Source organism: Ruditapes philippinarum, unplaced genomic scaffold (genome assembly GCF_026571515.1).
Source record: "Ruditapes philippinarum isolate M1 unplaced genomic scaffold, ASM2657151v2 ctg935_1_1_1_1, whole genome shotgun sequence".
NCBI lineage: Eukaryota > Metazoa > Mollusca > Bivalvia > Venerida > Veneridae > Ruditapes > Ruditapes philippinarum.
The window spans coordinates 444,996-468,778 of record NW_026855136.1 but is presented as its reverse complement, the minus strand read 5'-3'; the positions used below and the strand labels follow the sequence as shown (position 1 = coordinate 468,778).

The window sequence follows — 23,783 nt, the reverse complement described above, 5'->3', positions numbered from 1 at the left end:
ATAACCTCTGAAGGGTCTTTATGACTCATCATGTCCTTTTGTTTTTGTCTCTTTTTTCACAAACGTGAAATGAGGCAATATTCATTACACACGTATATATATGATATTCTTTCTTGTGTTTGAAAGCTTTCTTTGATTTTTCGTTCTCACTTCTGTTTATTTGGGAGCGTGCGCGCCCGCGCGTGTGCGTGTGAGTGTGTGTGTGTGAATGTGCGAGCGTGTGTGCGAGCGTGTTTGTATGTGTGTATTTCGTGTCCTCTTTTGTCTTTTGACTGTTCTCTGCTCTATTAATGTTTTAGTGTCCTTCATTTTTAATATACCTTTCATTTTGCATTTGAAAAACGCATAGTAGAATGTGCTTCGACCATCTGTGGTTATGTGGCGGAGCAAATAAATGGGGTTACCCAAAAAGGTGTTTTCTTATTTCAGTTAGATTTAATTTTGAATCGGGCAGTGATGAATAAAACTTATTCAGGACCTTCGCAGAAGAAGGATACCTCTTCTTCTGATTTCTCTCACACTTTTCCATTAAATGATCCAGCAAGAAATATGAGTGAGGAGGAACAGAAACAGGAAAAAGAAAGATTTATGATGGAGATACAATACTTGATGTCAGATGAAATATTTGACGACGTTGTTATAACACCTGCACCGTCAGATAATGTTAGTTTTATTATTATTATTATATTATTATTATTATTATTATTATTATTATTATTAATAATAATAATAATAATAATTTGTAAGAAAGGTAGCAAGGTAGCAAAGTGTTAACAAAGTAGTTTTTTTACTTCAAATAATATACTAACTCACTTTAATTGTGCCCTGCTAAAAGAAGCGAAATATATCTCATCTGTATGGCCAATGAGTAACATTTATGGAACAATAAAAGAACACCTTAAATGAAAAGCTTCTACAAAAACATAATTATTGCAATTCTGAGTATAACTGTGCCTTTAAATTTGAATTCAAAAATCGAAATCAATTTAAGTGGACCAACAGTTTTGCCAATGAAAAGAATGTATTGCTCGAATAGGAAAATACTTCCTGGAACAGTATCATTATAATTGATTCTATAATGAACAAGTTTGTCGAAAAAAGCAAACAATTCTTTCAAATCATCTGTTCTAAAGTACACTGTAATACAGCGTTACCGTAGCTAATGTGATCATCCACCCTAATATATTTACATTTAAATCTTCCTATTTATATTTCAGTGCAGTTTAACAGAAAGGTGAGTGTTTGATATTTTAATCTGAATAGTTACAGTTTCACATATTTTAAACCGTACATAAAATAAGTTTGTTCTTGAAACTATGGTCAATCAATTAGATCTACAAATGCCAAAAATTAAATCAAATATTTTCGACTGTATTTAAAGTTAGTGACCGTTTTGGCTGGAACAATTTTACCCAAGTGGCAAGATTTATATAGCTGTTGCAGAGTATTACAAGACGGTGCTGCTTGCAAAACATCTTAACTCTTGGCATTGTACTTTCAAGAATTTTAAGAAATTCTATGTAAATTAAGCTGTAATAGCGCGTAGCCATTTTGGACCTAAGGGGCATTGCTTATACACATTATATAGAGGTTCACTAGACAATGTTACAGACAAAATATTTATGCTCATGGTAATTTGTATTTTTAAAAAAAGATATATTTAAATGATTTCCGTATGCATGTCTATTTTCTGTTTATGGAGAAATTAACTGGAAGTTTTTATTTTCTCTTTATCCTCAATTTCAAAAACCTCGATTTATTTATTCTTTTTTTAACAAGAAATTTTGTTCGCCTGTCAACAATATAGTAAGAAGGTTTGCTCTAAAATAGTCTTTCAATTTATTATAATCAATATCGAATAAATATAAAACTCATGGTTTACGTGGAAATATTCCTGAAATATGCTTGAAATGTTAAAACAAGCACGACTTATAGCATTATATATGACACACAACAGATTGTGTGATCCCCAATAAACGTTTTCATATCAAGTTTGGGCTCCTCGCCGCTGGTTCTTGTTGCTGGGTCGTGTGGTGGCTGCGTTCATTGATTGTTGATTTTGTTTATCATATTTGTGATAACGACGATGCCCAGAGGTTAGTATCTACTAGAATACTTCTGTGCATATAGTTTAGATATATTGCATATTACATAACTTGGTTTACATAAACTAAGGTTTATGATGATCCTGTTATAGTCAAAAATAGTGTCCGAGCGTGACGAAATTAAAGTTTACTTTTATTTTCAGTGTACTTTACTCGCTGGTTTTGACATATTTTTTATTAATTTGCAAATAATGAAAACTCTGTTAACACTCTAAAAATGACATTTTCAACCCAAACATCTTAGAAATATGCCAGAATGGATATTTGCAACATTATATATGCATTTACTAGTGTCATTAACGGGGTTACAAAGCCCAAATATGGAAAAACCTAGTTATCACTCAAAAAGAAGAATTTTGAGCCAAAATATCCGAGATATTAGTCAAAAATGTTGCTTCTATGACTTCTAGCTAATGTTCAAATCATGATCTTTTGGACTCAAAATTAAGTTTCAAAGCCAAAATTATGGAACAACATTGTTAACAATCGACAGGTTACATTTTCATTCTAAGTAGCCTGGAAATATGTCATGTTGTTTTGATAATTACTTTCGCAAATTTAATTTGGGTTATCTTGGGTAAGAACTAAGACCACAAGCATTCTAGATGTTTTATTTTTGAAATTTGCCAGAAATGTCGTTTTTATGATGTCTAATTCGAGACTTATGTTTATCAAAATAATGGACATTTTTTTTTCGTACTTGCAGATGTGTAAATATAATGTCTTAGTGTAGGACATAATAAAATGTAAACTAAGCATTATATTTACAAATCTGCTAAAAAGTGTTATTTTCTAATACTTAAAAATATCGTATAAAATAAGTGGAACCCTTTGATTTGAGGATGAAAAAAATATAGTAGAAGTTGTTTTTATCATAGACTTTTCCCCATAATTAAGTAAATATTAGCGCTTCAGTTTCTTATATTTGTAATAATACATAATTCAACTGGAAGTGACCATTTGTGAACAAGAAAACCTTAACATCAGTTTGGGTGTGATTTTACTCAGAGACATTCTAACTTACCAATCACACTGATAAACAAACATTTCTCAGTTTCACAAAAATAGTGTAATTCTTTATAATATCAAATGCCAAAAATTCATGCATTTCTCATTATTTGATGAAACACACACATGCCTTTTGATGGCTTAATGAATTATAAGCAACATAGGTAATATAGATTTTTAGATATTTTAGATTAGATTTAGATCTACTTCAAATAAATTTTAGAAGGTCATAGACCCATGAGGAAAACATATTTACAAATAATCAACATATTTACATGAAAACGCATACATGTATAAAGAAATCAGCATTTATGCTCATAATATATATTTAACATTATTTCCTGCCATAATTTATCCAAAGAAAATGTTAACATACAATGTTCTATTGGTAGAGATAAGCAATATTAAAAGTATCTTTTTTCCAGAAGTGATCATGTATTTTAACTTAGTATACTCGAGTTTGTATTATACAGAAATTAACACTATGTTTCAGACACAGTGTTATTAAAAAGACAGTAATAAAAACAGTGCAAACGACCATGTGCAACAATTGTACATTTGTTATGAATTGCTTCTTTTCATTAGGATAATTCCCCATGATTAATTGCAGCAAGCGAAACGGTTTGATTCTTTTAAAAGTGTTTTGTAGAAACAAAGAATAACAGCAATTTCCAAATTTCAAGTCTGTAAGTAAAAAAAAAACAAGATCGTAGGTCAAACTATATAAAAATATCAATAGTAGGTCAGCTGATATGAAAATTCAATTCAGCATCAGAAATTACACCCCTTGTATAAATATAAAGTCTGTACTTCGCATTACAGGAAAGTAGGTCACATGGTATTAATTTTTTTATGTTATAAGTATGTAAGCAGATATCAACAATCAATTTGACATAAAAAATTACCCATGGTCCAAATGTCAAGTCTATATGTCAAAAAAATAAAGTAGGTCAAATGGTGTCAATAATACCAAACAGAGGTCAGCTTTATTAAGATTGAATTCAACATCAAACATTATACCCTTAGTCTATATTTCAAGTATGTATGCCAAAAAAACAAGGAAGTAGGTAAAATGATATCAAAAAATCAAAAGTAGGTCAGATTTTATCAAAATGTGATTTGATATCAGAAATTACTCCCTTGGTCAAAATTCCATGTATGTATGTCAAAAAGCAAGCAAGTGGGTAAACTGATATCAATTATATCAAAAGTAGGTTAGCTGATATCAAAATTCAATTTGGCATGATAAATAACACCCATGGGGCAAACGTCCAGTTTGTTCATCAAAAAAATCAAGAAAGTAGGTCAAGCGATATAAAAATATAAAATAATGATCAGTTGAAATCAAAATTCAATCTGTCATCAGAAATTACACACCTGGTCCAAATTTAAAATCTGAATGTCAAAAAAATACAGAAAATAGGTCAAATGGTGTCATTAATATCAAAAATAGGTCAGCTGATATCACAATTCAATTCAACATCAAAAAGTGCACAAGTTACACCCCTGGTCCAAATTTCACATCGGTACATAAAAGACAAAAAATTAGGTCAAGCAATATCAAAAATATCAAAAGTTGACCAGTTCATATCAAAATTCAATTCAGGATCAGAATTCAAACCCCTTGTCATCAAAAAATACGAGAAATTAGGTCAAAAACTATCAAATAATAATATCAAAAGTAGTCAGTTGAAATCTTAATTCAATTCACATCAGAAATTATATTTCTGTCTGTACATCAAATAACAAGAAACTTGGTGAAATGGTTTCAAAAATATCAGAAACCAAAATTCAATTATACACATGAAAATTAATGTTCAACAGTTTGTCCCAAAATATATTGAAATGTGCTTCCTCCAAGTCTGAATCCAAAACAACAAAAAATGGGGAAAATACAATTTTTAACAATATTCAATAAAAATAATTGAGCGTATTAACTCATCTTTCTTTGTAAGGTAAGAAAACAAATGTAACCTTTTATAAGCCTAATTTTACTTCCTGGGGATAATTCTCTACTCTGGGCTACAACCGACGCTTCGAGGATGCAATAGGATTTCAAAATCCAAGAGCTGAAATATATTTACAAGTAATTCTTTTGTTGCCTAGCTTAACAAGAATGCGCTTGTGAACATTGAATAGTATCCAGAATTAAATTTTCTTCTATACAATTGAACTTTGCCAAAGTATAGTTGTGTCTAGTAAAGACTTATTTTAACATGTAAAATCAAAGACAATGTGCAGATATGTTTACTGTTCAGATACAAAGCACATGACCTCAGATCATTTCTTAAGCAAACAGGTCAGGATATTAAGACTTTCTCCCTGATATTGATTGAAAAATTGCATAACATGTACACATGTATGGAAAATATTCCAACATAAGTTGTTTCCCTTTCATTATGAAAGGTATGCTATGCTCATAATTGAGTAAAATATTTTCATCATAGAAATTTATTGAAATATAATAAATTCTTAAGCTACACTCCCTTATAGACCAACTTAAGTTGGTATTTACTACAAAAAGCCAGCTTTTTTAATGACACTATATTCACCTATTCATACTATGACCTCCTATAGTGTGAAGTGAAGAGTGTTAAACATAACACATCTACTTTGTGAGACCAAACACTATTATTTTATATTTATAAAGAAACTGTGTATCCATTGCCAATAATTTCTTAACTGAGTATATGATATCTTAAAACTATAGTTTGAAGAAATACCATGGCCTGGGGCATTTTAGTTTTAGCGGCCCCTGAAAAGGGCAATCAAATCAATATGAGCAAGCATGATAACAGACCTAAGAATGCTACAAAGTTTGGTAATCATCCATCAAAAAAGTCAATAAGAGATGATATTCAAAGGTTTTTTTTTTCTATTTTTAGCTTTAGCGGCCTCTAAAAGGGGCCAATCAAATTAATATGAGCAAGTTGATAAAATACTACCCAAGAATGCTACAGACAAAGTTTGGTGATTGCTCATCAATTAGTTCTGTAGAAGATGTCTGAAGGTTTTTTTTTATTTTTAGTTCTAGAGACCCTTAAAAGACGCAAATCAATTTAATATAAGCAAATTTGATAAAAGACTACCTAAGAATGATACAGATACATTTTGGTGATCATATTATGTAATTTAGTAGTAGAAGAGGATTAAAGGTTTTTCTATTCTTAGCTCTGTTTACCCCTAAAACGGACAATTCAAATGACATGAACAAATTCAAGGGTAACTTGTACAAGGATGCTGCAGACCAAACTTGAGGTAAATCAGCTCAGCAGTTTCAGATAAGAATAGAATTGTTGACGCATGACGTCGAACGCCGGACCATCTCCATTTAATGCTAATAACTCACGCTGAACCTTCGGTTCTGGTGAGCTAAAATGTTCGTAACAAAATGCTATGCTGTTTTTAGTAGAATTTAACCATTTAGTAATGATTTTGAGCAGATGTCATTTGTTAGATATTTAATAAACCTAATTAATGCTTTTAGTAAGTGTAACTTAATCTAGTACATTCATATTTTTTCAGATTTGGCAGGCTAGAAGTATTCAAAAAACCTGTGTTGTTTATCTACTCTGACAGTGACAACAACCTCACAATTTCAGAACTTGTTATGGCACAGATAAGTAGTATATGTTGTTGCTGTATGTGGCCTATATAAAACAGGAAAGTCGTATCTGATGAACAGATTGGCGAACGAAAGCAAAGGTATTTGCGTGTTTCGATAATGTTTATGAAATACGTATCCCTAGAGTTAGCATGTTATATTTAAATTCGCACAGGTAATATAAGTTTATAGAATATTTTATTTTAATACTATTTTTTCTTTGATTGAATACCTAGGCCCTGCACTGTTCTTAGCTATATTTTGTATTTTGATATTGATCCCCCTCTAACTTTGAGTGAAGGAATAATTTTCTTTGCTTCTATATAGGAAAAATTGAGTTCAGACCGAGTCTCATATGTATAACTGTTAAGTTATCAAGGAAATTGCTCTTTCAAAATATTGTTATTTTTTGTCATTTTTTACATTCTTTCTCTATTTATTTATTTATTTAGTTTTTATTTTCGCTCTTGTGTGTTCGTATTGTTTTTTATGTTTTGTTTGTTTGTATTAGCTCTTTTTCTGTTGTTATAAAGGATTTTCACTTGGGAGCACAGTTCGGTCAGAGACAAAAGGTATTTGGGCCTGGTGTAAACCTCATCCAACACAAAAAGAACAAGTTTTACTTTTACTTGATACAGAAGGTTTAGGAGATGTAGCCAAGTTATACCTCTACTAATATCTTCATTAAATGTCATTTTAAATAAAACGGCTTATATAATTGGAGCTCTTTATCTGAAAAATATCGTTCTATACATAAAAAATGTTAAACAGATGTGATTTAGTTTTATGTATGGAAAAAAATAATCAAGACAAATAATTTTATATTTACCCCCATCTTTCTCACGTCATCAGCTTCTTTGACACACTTAAGCCATTATTAAAAATGTAATACCCATCTTTGCCCTTTGTTTTTGTTAGTCTTCATTCTAGGATCATACAGCAATCTTTTGAATAAGATTTTTAAAGAACTAAATTGATTAGACTTGCACTCATAAATGACCTTGTCCTTGAAAGCCATATTAATGACTGTTTGTGTGATTTTCACTATAATAGTAAATAGTTATAATGGTTAACAAGAGCTAGCTCTTCCGGGGTATAAGGTTAATTGCTCTGTTGCTACTTCCGAGCTAGTGCATGTCGCCGAATTTTATTGTCAACAAAAATATAATGTTGAATGACAACTTGAATTATTTTACAAGGACGCATATAGATAACGAATTCTTGTTTGAATTGTACTTATGGGGGCATTGCTATTAGTGAATTTGGCCATAAAATGTACCGTTCCAAAGTGATGCTATTACTTCTTTCTTTATTGAAAAATCAGTTCCCCTTTTGGTTGATGAAAACATGTTTACGCATGATTTAATTTAAGTCTTGGTCAACAATATTAAATATAGTTAACCACAGACAGTTGCACAGTCCATTATTTGTATACGGATATAAGAAAACTTTGTATTTCCATCAGAAGAAAATTTAATCCTGTCATTCTTCAGTGAACTATGCGTCTTATTTAAAATCATATTATACTCGGCTGGGCTTCTTATGCAAACCATTTTTACCTAGTGTTACCACGCCGCCCCCCCCCCCCCAAGCAAAAACAATGTTGAAATTACATGTGTGTAGTATTTAAAACTACAACAAAAATGTCAAATGTCTGACTTAAGAGCATTCAGTTTTAGTATTTATTGTTGTACTCGTTCATTTCCTATCACTGTATCTGTAGGCATATCAGAATAGAAAATAAATAATTATTGTAGCAAAAGTTGGATAAGAAAAGTCGCGCATATAGAATTATTACATGATCCTGAAACTATAGAACTATCCCCTTGGCAACATGACTACCTACAGCACTCTCAAAAAATAAATGTAGCAAACGTCAAAAGACAAAATAAAAAAAGCAGGCAACATTTCCTTAGGGTGACTCAACATTATTCAAGTAGGAATATTGGAACCACCCAAGTAGAAGAATTCCGAAAAGTAAAAACTAAAATGTACCACAAATACAATAATGTCGTGCTGAACAATCTCCAAGGATCAGAAATATAACATCTCTTGTAACTTTACCTTCCCGTGAAACTTTAATTTAGCCATAACATCCAGAATTTACAAAAGACATATAATAGGACAACTTTATACCTTTGTTGACTCTGAAATTTGTTATTAAGCAGGCGCGAATTGGCAATAATGTTATTTATGAATGGACTGTGTTACTACTTAAGCACAACTTCCCAAATGACAATGTCTTAAAAAAACATTGATTTCCATTTGACGTTTACCAATATATATCTTGACTTTAGAGGTAAATTATTGTAACTTCAGATTTTTGCTATAGAAATTGCTATAACTTTGTAATTAATGACAAATACAAGATAAGACAAGACATTTCAGATTATCTAATTGAATTTGATCGTGACCTTGATATAACATTGACACTTAAATTCAAATTGGTAAATTTTACTATAATTTACAATAACTTTGTTATTCTTTTGTGGATTTGATTTAAACTTATGATAAACAACCCTTATGACACAACCTGTATGTTGTATAATTCAAATATGATATTGACCTTTTGAACTTGACAATTAAGGTCCAGTTATTGGAATAACTGATATTGTCATTACTTCGCTTTTTATGTGATTTGATTTATATTTGAACAAAATAATACATATTCTTCAACCTTTAATTGACCTTAACCGTCAATTGACAGTCAATGTAAAACTATTGAAATTGGTGCACATTGTCATAACTCGCATATTTGATTCATATTTGGACAAACGGACAGGTTCAAGTATTTGATATTAATTTGAACTTTGACATACTAACCTTGCAGGTCATGGTCAAATTATTGGAATTAGTTGAAAAAAACTTTGCTTTTATTGACATACTTTATTCATACTTGAATAGAAGAACACATACATGTATGACCAAAAAGACATGTTGAATAGTTATAATATAACTTTGACCTTATATGACATTGACTGTCAATATCAGATTATTGAAATTTGCTTTTACAAATGGTCATAACTTTGTTACTTATTTATGGATTTGATTCATTCTTTGACAAAACCGACATGATGATTAATTCAAATGTGAATTCTCAGTCTCAAATATAAAATTTAAATTATATTTGTCACCAAAAATGTTTTGTAGGAACGCTCTTTTCTATAATGTTCTAAAGATAAGACATTGACTTTAGAATTATTTTCCATTTCAGGGGGACACTGAACATGATAACAAGATGTTTAGTCTAACAATGCTTCTCAGTAGCACTATCATTTACAATAACACGGGTGTTTTCAATCAAGATGCTGTTGAAAAATTGGCGTATCCTTTTAGAATGATTGCAATGAATGCTTTTGTTTTTAGTCCCCTAGGGACAACTTATAAAAATTATAGCTTCATAACAGGCTTCATAACCTGTGACCCCCTTTCAAAATTCCATTTTGTTTAGTTCCATCCATTGTTTACTCGTTTAGGGCACAAGCTTTTTATTACACTGGGACCATACGTCGCTTTTCATGGAATGGCACTACTGTGTCACATTGAAGGTTTCATGATAACCGCCATATGAACACATCTGCGGATTTTAAAAATTCAATTTTTTACAAATTTCATGTTTAAATGTTGAATTCTGCTAAAGCCGGTGCTAGGGGTCGTGGACAGAAGTTTGCACTTGACAGTACCGTCCATGAACAGACTCAATCAAACCGAGCCTGCAACATATTTTGACGTGTTGGTCTTTACTTTAGGGATTCTTATTTCCTCTATTTTATATCCGGTGCCCAGAAGGATCATTTTTCTTTTTGTTGTATATAGTAAACACGAAAAGATTTTCTGCTGTTGTGGCAAAAACTATAATTTAGATAAAATTTGCATGAAACCTTGAGTGAGCCTCTTTCAAGTTTGTTCAAATCATTGCCCTGGTTTCATAATTTCATAATTGGACCTGCCCCGAGGGTCATAGTTTTTTCTTATATATAGTAAAAACCTTATAAAAAGATATTCTCCTCCGAAATGGCAAAGGCTAAAGTATAGAAATTTGGCATGGATATTTGTGTGCGGACCTTTATCAAGCCCTGCCATTTGGGAGTGGTAGTTTTTCTTGTATACATGTAGTAAATACATTACCTAGTAGACATCGATCAAAGTTCAACAAAGTATGCCTTTATGTCAAAATTGGCGTAGTCTACATTGTGAAGTTGACCTCTACTAACTTTATTCTAATTCTCGTAGTCATGGTGAATGCAAAATTGCCTCCGCCTCGATGTGACATAGATTTGCAGTATGTACATATAGTAAAATATTGGAAAAAATTATCATCTGAAGCTTTAAAAGCTACAGCTTTAATATTTGGCATAAATGAGGTCCCCTCTAAATAGATTTATCAAATTATGACCCTTGAGTCAAAATAAGCCCTGCCCTTGGTGTCATTAGTATTCTTCATATACATAATTAAAAGCAATAATACATGTTCTCAGAAATATTGGCTGGTGAACCAATATTCGATTTGTTTGAATTAAAGCCGAAATTGCCCTGCCAATTGGAACTCAGTGACCTACTTTTGTGATTTGATATACAGCTATCAAGTGTAGATCATATACACAGTTTCAAATGTAGAATTGAACTTTGATATGAGCTGACATTTTTGACCATGTGCTCATTTTATGTGTAGTATTGAAATCTTACTATTGATACAGTTGTTATATTGACCTGTTTTTTGTTTGTTTGTTTTTTTTGGGGGGAGGGGGTTATATATACAGCTACAAAGTTTTGACTATGTGCACAGTTTTAGATATAAATTAAAATTTGATATCTGTCGAACTAGATTTTAACACAGTTACTTACATTCTTGTTGTTAACGTTCAGCTATGAACTTTGGACCATGTACGTGTAAATTGAAGAACTGAACTCTTATATAAAATTACCTAAATATTGGCCTACTGTTGTTTGATGTACAGTTATGTATGAAGGACCATGTATATAGTAAACATTTAGAAAAGTATTTTCATTAAGTGTGGTCTAGTGACGAACAAATTCTGTCTGTCCTGAGATGAGCGCCTTTGTGTTTGAATTCCCTGACAAAGTATTTGTTTTTTTGTGATTTGAAATTTAGATGTAAACATTTAGAAAAGTATTTTGCATGAAGTGTTGTCTAGTGACAAACAAAGTATGTCTGTCCTGAGATGAACGCCTTTGGGCATGAATTCACTGGCAAACTATTCGTTTCTTTTGATGTGAAATGTATATGAATAAATTTCTGACAGTCTATTTATCTATAGCTTATCAATGTTCATGTGCATCAGTTTGAGGCATTTCCCTTAAAGGGCGCCACTGAATTTCTGAAGCCTGAAACATGAAATTTGAAATTATTTCGAAGATCAACATGCAAAAGATAAAAAAGAACTATATCCAATTTCTGTGAAATTCCTAGCACGATTCGAAATAATATCATTCCGCCCCTTTTCTTTCTAATGAGTCATTTTGTAATTTTATTGTTATATCCTCTAAGAACGGAGTGAGTGAATGATAAAAAAAGCATTGATATTTTGGAATAGATCATCTTTTTACGCAAATCTCAAAAAAGTCTTATAACGTAAGAAAAACTAAGCAAAGTGCCATTCATATGTTGAGTTTTTAAAGATGTATATTATAGCTGCTTTTTTCATGGAAACAGATGAGCTATTTTAGTGACCTGATCTTCGGCGTCAACACAAAATAGTTAAGATTTTTTACACTTTCGTTTAAAGATTTCTGTTGCATAAACACAAGTAATTTGTTAATGCTGATATCTTTATTTTTTCTTTAACATATGACAGCTTTATAACACGAGTATCGAAAAAATGTACAGGTTTTGCCCAGATTAAACAAAGAAGATAATGAAAATACCATGAAAGTAATCACTCTTATTTTCATTTTGTGTCTTCGAGACTTTTATCTTGAGGTAATAGACGAAGATGGTACAGAAATGTCTCCTGATAAATACTTTGAGGATTGTTTGTCCATGTCAGACGGCCAAGGCAAGGAGAAAATTGACGAAACGAGGGAATGCATCAAAAAATACTTTCCCAGAAGAAAATGTTTCACGCTTGCACAACCAGCTATGGGCAGAAAGCTTGCTAAAGTTGATGCTTATGAGGATAATCAACTCAACGACGAATTTGTTAGTGACTGTAACAGTCTTCAAGAATATGTGTATGCATGTGAACATAAAGTTACAGACGGAGTTACAAAGGCTCCGGTTCAAGGTAATGGTAAGTAAAAACAAAATTTTAATATCATCCAATAATGTAAAGATGCTGTTTTTGCATGAATAAACGAGACATTAAAGGGCAAAATTAGGCAAAATGTGCATTTGTTATTAACAGATTCATATTACTTTCTTCGCATGTTAATATAATGGTGCATAAAGTGTTGAAAAAAATTAACATTCAATTCAACAAGTGCTCAAAGAAGAATATTTTCTGTGCAGATATTATTTTTTGCTTCTTTAGAAAGGGCAAAGATGAATTTCATAATGTTCATAAAATGGATTTAAAGACATAGTAGTATTTGTTACTTGAAATAATAGTGATGAATGTGAAATAATTTGCCACAAAAGTAGCATGTAAAAAAGTAGTATTTTACTTCCAAACAAAATACTAATTTACTATAATAACTGTAGTAGAACAGATGAAAAAGATGATTCCGGTAATTGACCATTGCGTAACATTTTAGAAATACAATAAAAAGCACACTAAAATTAAAAGCTTTTGGGAAATGAATATAAAAGCATTTCTAAGTCATAATGAGCCTATATTCACTTGTAAACTAAAATTAACGTAAAGAAATTATAGAGTGAAGAGTTTCGATATTCGAGCTGTCGATCCTCTACAGATCAAATGTTATGAATCCTGTATATAACAAACAAGCTGTTAAAAATATTAAAATTAAAAAGCAGACAAAGTATCCTTAGGGTGATAGTACAATATTCAAGTAGGAATATCTGATCAATCCAACTAGCAAAAAGGCAACAATAATGGCATGCTGAACGATCTTTTCAAGCATTGGAAATTTAATATCTCCGACTGACTGTACTGGACGACATAATATGGTCTCCATACTTCACAATTTATAGATACTTATTTTAAGGAAAATCAATATTTTTACTGTTGAGTGCTGAGTGCTTTCTTACAGTGAACTTCCATATTAAAAAATCGATTCACCTACCTCGTGAATAAAATTCATATTAAAAGAAAATAGAGAAGTGGGAAACAAAAGTCAATTTGAAAATTGAATATTTTTGGTTGTAACTCTCGTTTTCACTTTTGGGCACGCGGAGGGAAAGTACGAAAAATGTTGACTTTGTCCTATTCCTGTGTTTTCGTCCAGAACCCCGCGGAGTGAAAATACGACATAGCTCAAATCAGCCATCATAATATCCTTCATTCCGGCGTGTATTACCCCACCTTTGTCGTGCTTTCATTTTTGGGATAATTCAAATATTTCACCGAAATATAAATGTTAATTTATCAAAAGATATGCAACATAGATGGAATCAGTTATATAAATTACAAAACTAAATTTCTTCATTGATGTCTTTCTTTTTTATAGAAGGTATAAAATATTGTCCAATAGACAGTGTTGTCGTTTGATGCCTTATTTCCTGCTTATGAATGATTTTCAGACTTTGAATCCTTTACGCGAACATATGTCGAAGCAATGCGGGCAGGGTCAATGCTGTCATACGAGACAGCATTTGATCAGGTGTCCAAGTTTCACAACAGCAAGTTGGTTGTTACATCTGTACATGAATTTGAAACTGAACTAAAAAGAATGGACACACCCGTAAAGCGTAAAACGGACATAGAAGGAAAAACATTTGACATACTTACCAAAAAGCTCAAACAGTTGAGGGAAAAGATGTATCCGTACAAAATTAATATTTTCGAAGATAAAGCATTGGTATGGTTGTGTTCTATAATCATTTTATCATTTTTTCAATAAATGATCTTGTTACACGTTCAATAATAAGTGTTAGATATAAGCTCTTATTTTAAAGTTTTATACTGAGTAAGCACTAATCTAATAGGTGGTCTGGTGGTAAATATTCATATTTTGTATAAGCGGTATTGTATATAAGGATATGTAATTGATAAAAAATTTACTCTTTATACACTGTATTGATGTAGTTAATATTTTAAATTCCTACGTTTTTATATACTGCATATTGACGTCAAGAAATCAAAAGTTTAAAGTTTGATTAAAAATGATATTTAAAGTTAAATGTTTGTTTAAACCTTAATACAAAAGGCAAATAAAAATGCAAATATCATTAACTATTCAGAACAAAATGAAAACAATTGCTGATGAATTTCGTGAACAAAACAGTGCACTGGTTCTACACATCCTACTAGAAGCTCTTGAAAAGCTTCACGAGGACATCATTAAACAAAATGAGATTTGGTTTGATTCAAAGGAAGGCTTGAAATTGTACAGTCAGAGTATCGATTGTATGAAAGTGTTGTTCAACAGCAAAATGCAAGACTATGACGAAGATGAGGTATACTCTCTCTCTCTCTCTCTCTCTCTCCCTCTCTCCCTCTCTCTCTCTCTCTCTCTCTCTCTCATTGCATATTCATTTATATATTTTACGTTTCAAAAGGACACCCTTCTGATAAAAGGTATTTTTTCACTAAGTCACGTTACATAGAGTTAGTTTATATATTTATAAGCAAACTTTTTGAAATCTTGAAAAACTATGTTTTTTTCAATTACTCATTACAGCGGTTGAAAGCAATTATCAATTTCGAAAAGAGTATCGATGATGAGAAAGTGAGGATTGCTTTCAACGCACAGTTGCATGAGGAGAAGGAAAGAAAAGGTAAGAAAATTTTACAGAATTTTACTTATGCAAATTAAGAATATTTCGACAGAAGTTTCCTTAAACACATAACGATAAACTTTATTAAAAATAAAATTTATTTCAGTACCAAAGCTTATTTAAAAACATGTCGCGGAAATGTAAGTTTGTTTTCTGTTAGATGGCGTGGTTATTATTATTTTAACTCTATAATACTCTATAATACTCAGTGAAGATAAGAAATTCCAACCAGATACCTTAGTTTCTTTTTGGAGTAACCACAGTGGTACACGCGATGTAGACTATATGCTGTCGAATACATGTTAAATCGCGCATTAGCATTTAAGGGGACTATCCTCAAGAAATAGTGAACGCTAGGAAAGAACTCTGGCCACACCATAAACAGGTCGCTAACATAGCGATCATTTGATGTATACTCTGTACCATTCAATGCTGTTATTTGAATATGCTCCTTTGAACATTTTTGTATGTTGATACTCCGCTTTGCTCCTTTGGTTTGCGCGCAAAAGTATTATAATATTTCTTTACTGCTGATAAATTTTCTGCCATTTGATTCCCGCGGCACACATATCCACGTGCTTTTCATGATATAAATAGAGATCGCATGGGCAAAGAAGTGTAGAAATAAGGATTTTGCTGTGAATTGTGTAGTTATACAGATTCTGTAGAAAAGAAACAATTTGGATTGGTAAAAAAAATGTTTAAAAGGAATATCAAAATTGAAAAGAGAAAGTGTTTCTCTTCAATTAATTGTTTTTACGACAAAATATCCCAGAAAATAACATGTGGTCAAACAGGTAAAGTTCCAATTCTAACTCAAAACATTTCAAGATCGGTATGAAGTTCTAAAGGAATCTTACCATATAAATATCAAAAAAACAAATCTCAGAACAATAAAACATAACAAATACAATAAACCAACTCCAAGTTCTTGGACATTGCAGTTTTAATCTTATAAACCCGTTCACCCATTGATTTTGATCATCACTATGAGGACAATGGTAAAACTATAACTAATTAAATTCGACAATAGAAAAATGAAACCCTGCAACAAGAGCCATACTGATCGACATAAAACCTACAGACAACAACAGTTAATCACCGGTCCATCATAGTTGGTCCCTGTAGGTTAATGGGATATAAGGGGAAACAACTTTCGAGTTACCCAGAATTTAAAATTGAAACATTGAAATTGCAACTTTGTTAAGGTGGTTGTGTAGATCACAAAATCCATTTTACAATATGTTACTTTGATACCATTGAGTGCGTTATTTTCCATAGAGAATGATGCTATCATCAGTATTCTGACTTTTCCAAAGATTTTAAAGATTTCTCGTATTCAATTATATTCTTTTATAATGATCTTGTGATAAGTAATTGACTACACCTTATTACATTGGCACAACACAAGGCTACTCTAAATAATTTCATATTATTTGTATTTATTGAATAGTGCGTGATTTATTTCGCTGGCTATTAAAGGTAACTCAATATTATCTTTCTAGAAATCGTCGCTTTAGTTCCAGAGTGACGCAAGTCATTTTTTGTGAAAAATGTCGAGTTTGGTATCATTTTTTTCAGCTCGACGAGTTCTACAAGATGAAACTACTTGTGACACTGTGGAACGCCAAATCATGCATTTTATGTTGGTATCTTAATGACGTATGTCGGTTCTGTGACTATTTATTTCGTTCCAAACTGACGCATCTTTTAAGCCAATCAAACACGTTCATTTACTGCATGTCTTGAAGCGCGGCCATTGCAATGAAAGCTGTGTTGAAACTTTTTGGACTTTTTCGATAAGATTTCATTGATCCTGATATGTTTTGGTTAATCTAAATATGTTTTATAGAAACATAACCAGAGTATCTGTTGATTGTGCTCCAAAAGCAATTGTTAAGTAATTGACAGAATTGGAATTAGTGCTCCAAGGAACTGAAATACTTTCGGATTTTCAAGGTTTCGGATAAAATGTAAGTAAGCATTGGAAACTGTTTGTCACATTTTCTATTACTGATATTTTGTAATTTATCTATAAATGTTTTTATTTAATATAATATGAAGAAAGATCTGTTGATATTACAGACTACAATCAATATAAAAAAATTAGAAAACCGACGGAGTATGATTTGGTCTGTTCACTAGTGATTATTTATAGTACAATACCACTCATAGCCTGTTTACTAGTATAAGCGGAACTGTATTATTAAAATATTGTTCTAAGACGATATAACAACACTGTGTCCAGATATCGGAAGATTTTTACAGCCACCACACTAGCACCTAGAAGACCTTTGTTGTGATTGTACATAAAAAAACTACCTTATTATAACCATATATCATAAGAAAAACACATTTCATCTTCTAATGCATTTTTTTCCATTATATTCAGATTCATGGAAAACCAAGTTGACAAGAATTCGATGGTGACTTTAATTGATCTACCTGATTTAGTCTTAGTAAAAATCTTTAGTCATTTGGACATACAGGAACTGCTTAAAACTGTGTCTGTAACACATACAAGATTCAATGAAATTGTGAAGAAAACATCTTGTCTGTGGAAGCATTTTTCATTTGACCATCCACTAGAACTGACACTTACTAATTTCAGAAACATTTTGGATCATTCTTCTGCCTTTCTTGAGTTCCTCATCCCAGGCGTTACACTGCATTTGGGGTCTTCAGAAATCGACTTTGAGCTAGTGACCAAATTATCCAATGCTAAAAACCTGTATTGGCTCGACTTAACAGGATGCAGACTTTCAACACTGTGTTTCCTGCCAATGCTTTGCAACTTAGAAATACTTAATGTTTCGGAATGTACAAATTTGGTTAACGAGGATTTCGAAATAATTTCAAAGTTAGCAAATTTGGATCACTTATATGTATCTTTTACAAACATAAGGCCTGATACTATAGCATTTGTGTGTGAAAGTTTAACATTGTCTGTTCTAGATATCTCAGGCATAAAGTTGAATATAGAACAATGTGTAAGAATTTTACAACCAGATTTGGCATATTTGCATTTAAGTGTTGAAAGTCAAGAAGATGAAATATGGCTCAAAGGATTTGTGTCGAGACATTATGAATCGTTATCTGTAAATATATACAGATTTTGAAATGAATAAATTCAGTGTAAACCAAGTACTTAACATGCTAGAGGATATTGATTCAGATAATGAGATACTTGAAGACTCTGAAGATAACTTAAAACTTTTAAAAAGTATTCCATTACAAACAAATACTAGTGATAGTGATGAATCAGCTAATAATTTATGCGTAAGGTCTATGTCCTTTCGTGACATTTATGAAACAACAAGTAAAAAAAACATTAGAAGTGACTCAAAATCAAGATGTTATGCCTTGTACATTTAATAACACTAACGATACAACCGTGAATAGAATAAGTAATGATGATCAAGTTCAATACACGGGATATTTTCATATTAGTGGTAATAATGAAACAGCTATTAATAGAACAACGGACATGAATAATATTCAATGCCCTGAACTGATGAATGTAACTACAGATGTGATTCAAGTTCACTGTGAAGGGCCTTTATCATTTAATTGCAATGATGAAGCAACATCGAACACATCAACAGACATGAATCAAGTTCAATATCCTATGACAATTAATGATGAATTTGAGATGAAAAGAGCAACTTATATCAATCCACAAGAATCTTCTGTTTCTCTGAATGTATATGACTTGAATAGTTTGCCTGCGTCATTTTTAGACGAACTGAACAATGACAATGTATGTATGGTATCTGAAAATAGTATCGATGTCTTCGCGAATTTTAATCAAACAAGCTGTCAAGAAGTTGATACATTCGTATACTCAAGAGACACAAACAAAGAATATGACATCTTAGATCTTGACAAACATTTAGACAATAATAACAATATATCATTACCAAAACAGATATGAAGCTGCTAAGGAAGATTGTATCTATGAAGAGACGAATTCAAATTTGTCAAATGAGATAGAAAATGAAAATGATAACACTCAGAAAGTGATCAAAGTCAGGTTTTTAATGGACCTATCAATGAAAATATCAACAATCAGTCTTGTCAGAATGGTACTGTTACACGTGGACGAAAACGAGTCAGAAATAACGAAATGTGGTCAAAAACAATTAATAAAAGGAGGAGACAAGCAGGTAAAGAATATATAAACCGGCAAGGAGTAAAGGTACCACAGAAAAGAGTGAGTGTCAAAACAAATTGTAAAGGAACCAGCAATTGTCGAAGAAAGTGTACTCAGCAGTTTAGTGATGAACAAATTCAAGCTATTCATGACGGATATTGGTCATTAGACGATGATGGGGAAAGAATGGTTTCATCGCCCGTACAATAACAAGACGCACTAATGAAAACAAGAAAAAAGATAGTAATCGTAGATATACTTATGAGTTCTTTTTCTTCAGAAATGATGATAAGATACAAGTGTGTAAAGACTTTTATCTAGGTGTCCTTCATATATCAGATAATCGTTACAGACAATACTTCAAAAAAGTTGATACAAAAAGAAGGAAACGAGTTTAGAGATATGCGGGGGAAACGAACTAAGAGACGAAAAAGTGAAGATGAAATCAACGTCATTCGGAAGCATATTGAATCCTTTCAGCGAATACCGTCTCATTACTGCCGTTCAAACTCTTCAAAAGAATATTTAGAACCAGGTTTAAATGTAAACATAATGTACAAGTTATACTTAGAACATTGTGCAAATATCCTAAGAAAGCCTTTAAAAAGGGGTATGTACAGAGAAATATTCAACAAAGAATATAATATCGGCTTCCATATACCTAAAAAAGACCGTTGTGACTTATGTGAAGCAATAAAGATAAGAGCTGATAATAATTCATTAAACTCGATCGAAAAGGAATTTCAAGAAAAATATAAGAAACACATTTGTGATAAAAAATCAACAAAAATGGAAAGAGACAAAGACAGGTTGAACAAATCAGACATGATTGTTTGTTTTGACTTAGAAAATGTTATACTTTTACCGAAAGCGAATGTGAGCAATTTCTTTTATAAAAGAAAATTAGCCACGTATAATCTCACCACACACGTATCAAAGGATGGAACAGCATACAACTGTATCTGGAATGAAATTATCGGCGGAAGAGGAGCCAATGAGATTGCTAGTGCGATTGTTACTATTCTGAAAGACGTTAAAAGAGTCCATCCAACAATAAAGTATTTTACATTATGGTCTGACAACTGCATTCCACAAAATAAAAACTCAATTATGACAATAGCTCTGAAACGATTTATGAACGATTATGACATAGATTGTATAGTTCAGAAATTTGGTTGTCCTGGACACTCTTGTGTCCAAGAAGTGGACAACATACATAGCAATATTGAACGTATAACCAGATACACGGAAATCTATAGTCCACTATCTTTAATTCGGGTCCTTAAATCCTTGAACATGAAACGCAAGAATGCAGTTCGATTTATTCAAATGCAGAAGCATCACTTCATGGATTACCAAAAAAGCATAATGCCATTAAAATTCAATGATATACCTTATACTAAAGTTAAGTGTCTCAAGTATGAAAAAGCAAGACCATTTTCAGTAGGGTACAAACTTTCCTATGAAGAAGATGTATTTAAAACAGTTATAATTGCAACGCGAAAAACAAGACAAAGTTTACCGATTCTAGAACTGCCCAATCCAAAAATGCTAAAGTGTCACAGGATTATGTCAGATCAAAAGAAGAAAGACATTTCAGAAATGCTGAAATATATGCCTGAAGTGGACCAACAGTTTTACAAAGCCAGTAAACTAGTAACTGTTAAACAATAATTGAAGTCAATTAGCGGTGAAACTTATTCAATTGTAGTTAGGATGTTTGTTCAAATATGTAGTTAAACTGATTGTTATGGGATCATAAGTCTTTGAGTTAAAAAGTTGCTTTACCCTAAATATAATCGGTATAATGTGAATAGATAATTACGTTCATAATAATTCTTTCCGTTTGTGCCATATTGAAGACATTTTATCACATGAATTTGAACAGATGAAGGACATGATATCATGATAAATGACTACAATATTTACATTTCATGAAGCGGTCCGAATTTCTTGTGTTTAAATAATAGGTCTTTACTTTATGTTAGTCATTGATGTTCTTATGAAAATGATTTTTATGATAAATATTTGAACTATTGATCTACATAGTTTGCAGCAGTACTTTTCGGTGAATATGCTTGAAACTTTTGATATTGACAACTTACAGTACATGTATATGTCAATGATAATATGTTATTTCTTATGTTTAAAAATCTTTCTTTGTGTTGTTCATTGTTAATTTTTTTTTCAAAGATTTTGTTTTAACAAATTATCTTACAAATGTATTGTCATGTAAATAGAAACAGTTACTTTGTTTTCACTAATAAAAGTGTTATTATCTTCATATTTTGAATATGCTTTCATATTTTTAAATAAAGTTACGTCAGAAAAGTAAGCAAATTGTATTTACTTTAATTCCATTCCAAATTGACGCAAACTATTATTTCGAACCAAATTGACGTATGTCAATGCGTCACTTTAGAAAATATTTGAAACAGCTACAGCGTATTTTTCAATGACATTACTATATTTTGTTTATTAAATATTAAAAAAACAATTCAAGGAATGACACTTAAATTTTGCATACATATATATCTGCACACATTTTGTTTATGTCTAAATTCTCATATTAATTCATCAAATAGTAAAAAAGATACAAGACTTTTAAACTTTAAACCTCATTTTCTCGAAATGAAAGAAATACGACATACGTCACTCTGGAACTAAAGCGACGAAATATCAAATACCAAAATTGTTATTTTTATCGATGTAGTACAGTTAATGAGAAAAGTTAAAGAATGTTGTTCAATTGCAGAGCTTTTGGAAAAAGAATTAAACAAAAGTGTTAAGCTTATGTTCGATAAAAAGTTTGAGAAACTTGAAGCTGAGCGAACAGCACACATGGAAGAGAAAATGCGTGAATTCGAAAGAAATTACACAGAAAGGGCTGGTGAAGAAGCAGTAAAAAAGAAGTCGTTTCTTGAACGCTTCAAACTACTGTTTATTAGAAACAATTCCTCACATACTTTTATTCTGCTTCATATAGTTGATGGAAGGAATATAATAGTCAAATTGTTGTGAAGGTTGATTCAAACTTACAACGGGTTTTATGAACATCCCTTTAACTTAGAATTTAATTTACTTTAAAACTTAATGATGTTGAACGTGTATTGTTTATGGACATTTCAGTCTTGGTATTCAATATGTTTCAATATTGATTATTATGCTTAGTTTGATTGTATTGAGTAACTTTCTAGAACTAATTGATACATTCTTTTACAGTCACTTAGCATGGCCTAAGATTTTTTCATACTTTACATGTATAGTTATATACGAGATATAGGTAATGGTTTTACTTTCTCTTTTAACGTATTGAGATACAAGTTGTTGATTTCGCATTTACATATCTTTATAAATATGTTTAGTTTCTAAAAAATAGTATTTTGGTTCTTTTGATTATTTGCAATACTTTTATAGTAAATTCTCATTACCAGTAATTTGCAGACCGATCAGATTTGTTAATACAATGCCACCTTGGATTCAGAAGTTCATCTTACCCGGCTTCTCTGCGACTTCTGACATTCTGCTGCTTATTTTTGAAAAAGAAGAATCTCTAGAAGCTCTCTAAGGTTAAAAAATATTGATTAATTTATTTTAGGCACTTTGGCATTTAAGAAAAACTTACAGATAACTTAATTCACTGATACAATTTTGACGAATTTGAAAGTAATTTTGTGGCAATTTCGTTTGACAAAATTATTTGATTAATATACTTTGTTTCTTCTAATTTGTAGCCATCTGGAATCTTAAGATTGTCAAAAAAGTTTAATAACACAGAATCGGTGAGGTTATAGGTTATTTTTCTTATTTTCAGTTAATTATTAGATTTTTAACAACTGACGTACTTCTTTAGTTAATTTTTATAATCATATTTATGAATTAATTAACAATAGTTTATATTTAAGTACATATTGTGAAAAAGTTAGTTTTATTTCAGTTGGTTCATTTCATTTGAGTTTTATTTCCCTTTTCATTCAAAATATAGTCATCCTAACGATAAGATTTTTCCTCCATTATAAAATTATAAAAAGAAAATGATGAAAAAAGACACTT

General features: G+C 31.2%; 2 protein-coding genes across 2 annotated transcripts; both read left to right on the top strand.

The window, feature by feature from the left end:
• The first annotated feature begins 433 nt into the window (after positions 1-433).
• On the top strand, positions 434-7,393 carry LOC132742227 (uncharacterized). The gene is made up of 4 exons (XM_060730561.1): positions 434-663; positions 1,218-1,234; positions 6,639-6,739; positions 7,251-7,393. The coding sequence occupies exons 1-4, from the start codon at positions 457-459 to the stop codon at positions 7,391-7,393; spliced, it is 468 nt and encodes a 155-aa protein (XP_060586544.1). The 5' UTR covers positions 434-456.
• Positions 7,394-9,929: 2,536 nt separating this feature from the next.
• Positions 9,930-23,516, top strand: LOC132742232 (guanylate-binding protein 1-like). The gene is made up of 6 exons (XM_060730570.1): positions 9,930-10,041; positions 12,534-12,968; positions 14,381-14,658; positions 15,041-15,256; positions 15,481-15,577; positions 22,486-23,516. Exons 2-6 carry the CDS (start codon positions 12,605-12,607, stop codon positions 22,749-22,751), a joined length of 1,221 nt encoding a protein of 406 aa, XP_060586553.1. The 5' UTR covers positions 9,930-10,041; positions 12,534-12,604; the 3' UTR covers positions 22,752-23,516.
• The last annotated feature ends 267 nt before the right edge of the window (positions 23,517-23,783 follow it).

What these genes read in the sequence shown, in the direction of transcription:
- LOC132742227 (XM_060730561.1), top strand. Translation starts at nt 457, where the DNA reads ATGAATAAAACTTATTCAGGACCTTCGCAGAAGAAGGATACCTCTTCT. An exon ending in TGTTATGGCACAGATAAGTA is followed by an intron (nt 6,740 to 7,250) that starts GTATATGTTGTT and finishes GTTGTTATAAAG; the next exon opens with GATTTTCACTTGGGAGCACA.
- LOC132742232 (XM_060730570.1), top strand. Translation starts at nt 12,605, where the DNA reads ATGAAAGTAATCACTCTTATTTTCATTTTGTGTCTTCGAGACTTTTAT. An exon ending in GGCTCCGGTTCAAGGTAATG is followed by an intron (nt 12,969 to 14,380) that starts GTAAGTAAAAAC and finishes AATGATTTTCAG; the next exon opens with ACTTTGAATCCTTTACGCGA. An exon ending in AAGACTATGACGAAGATGAG is followed by an intron (nt 15,257 to 15,480) that starts GTATACTCTCTC and finishes TACTCATTACAG; the next exon opens with CGGTTGAAAGCAATTATCAA.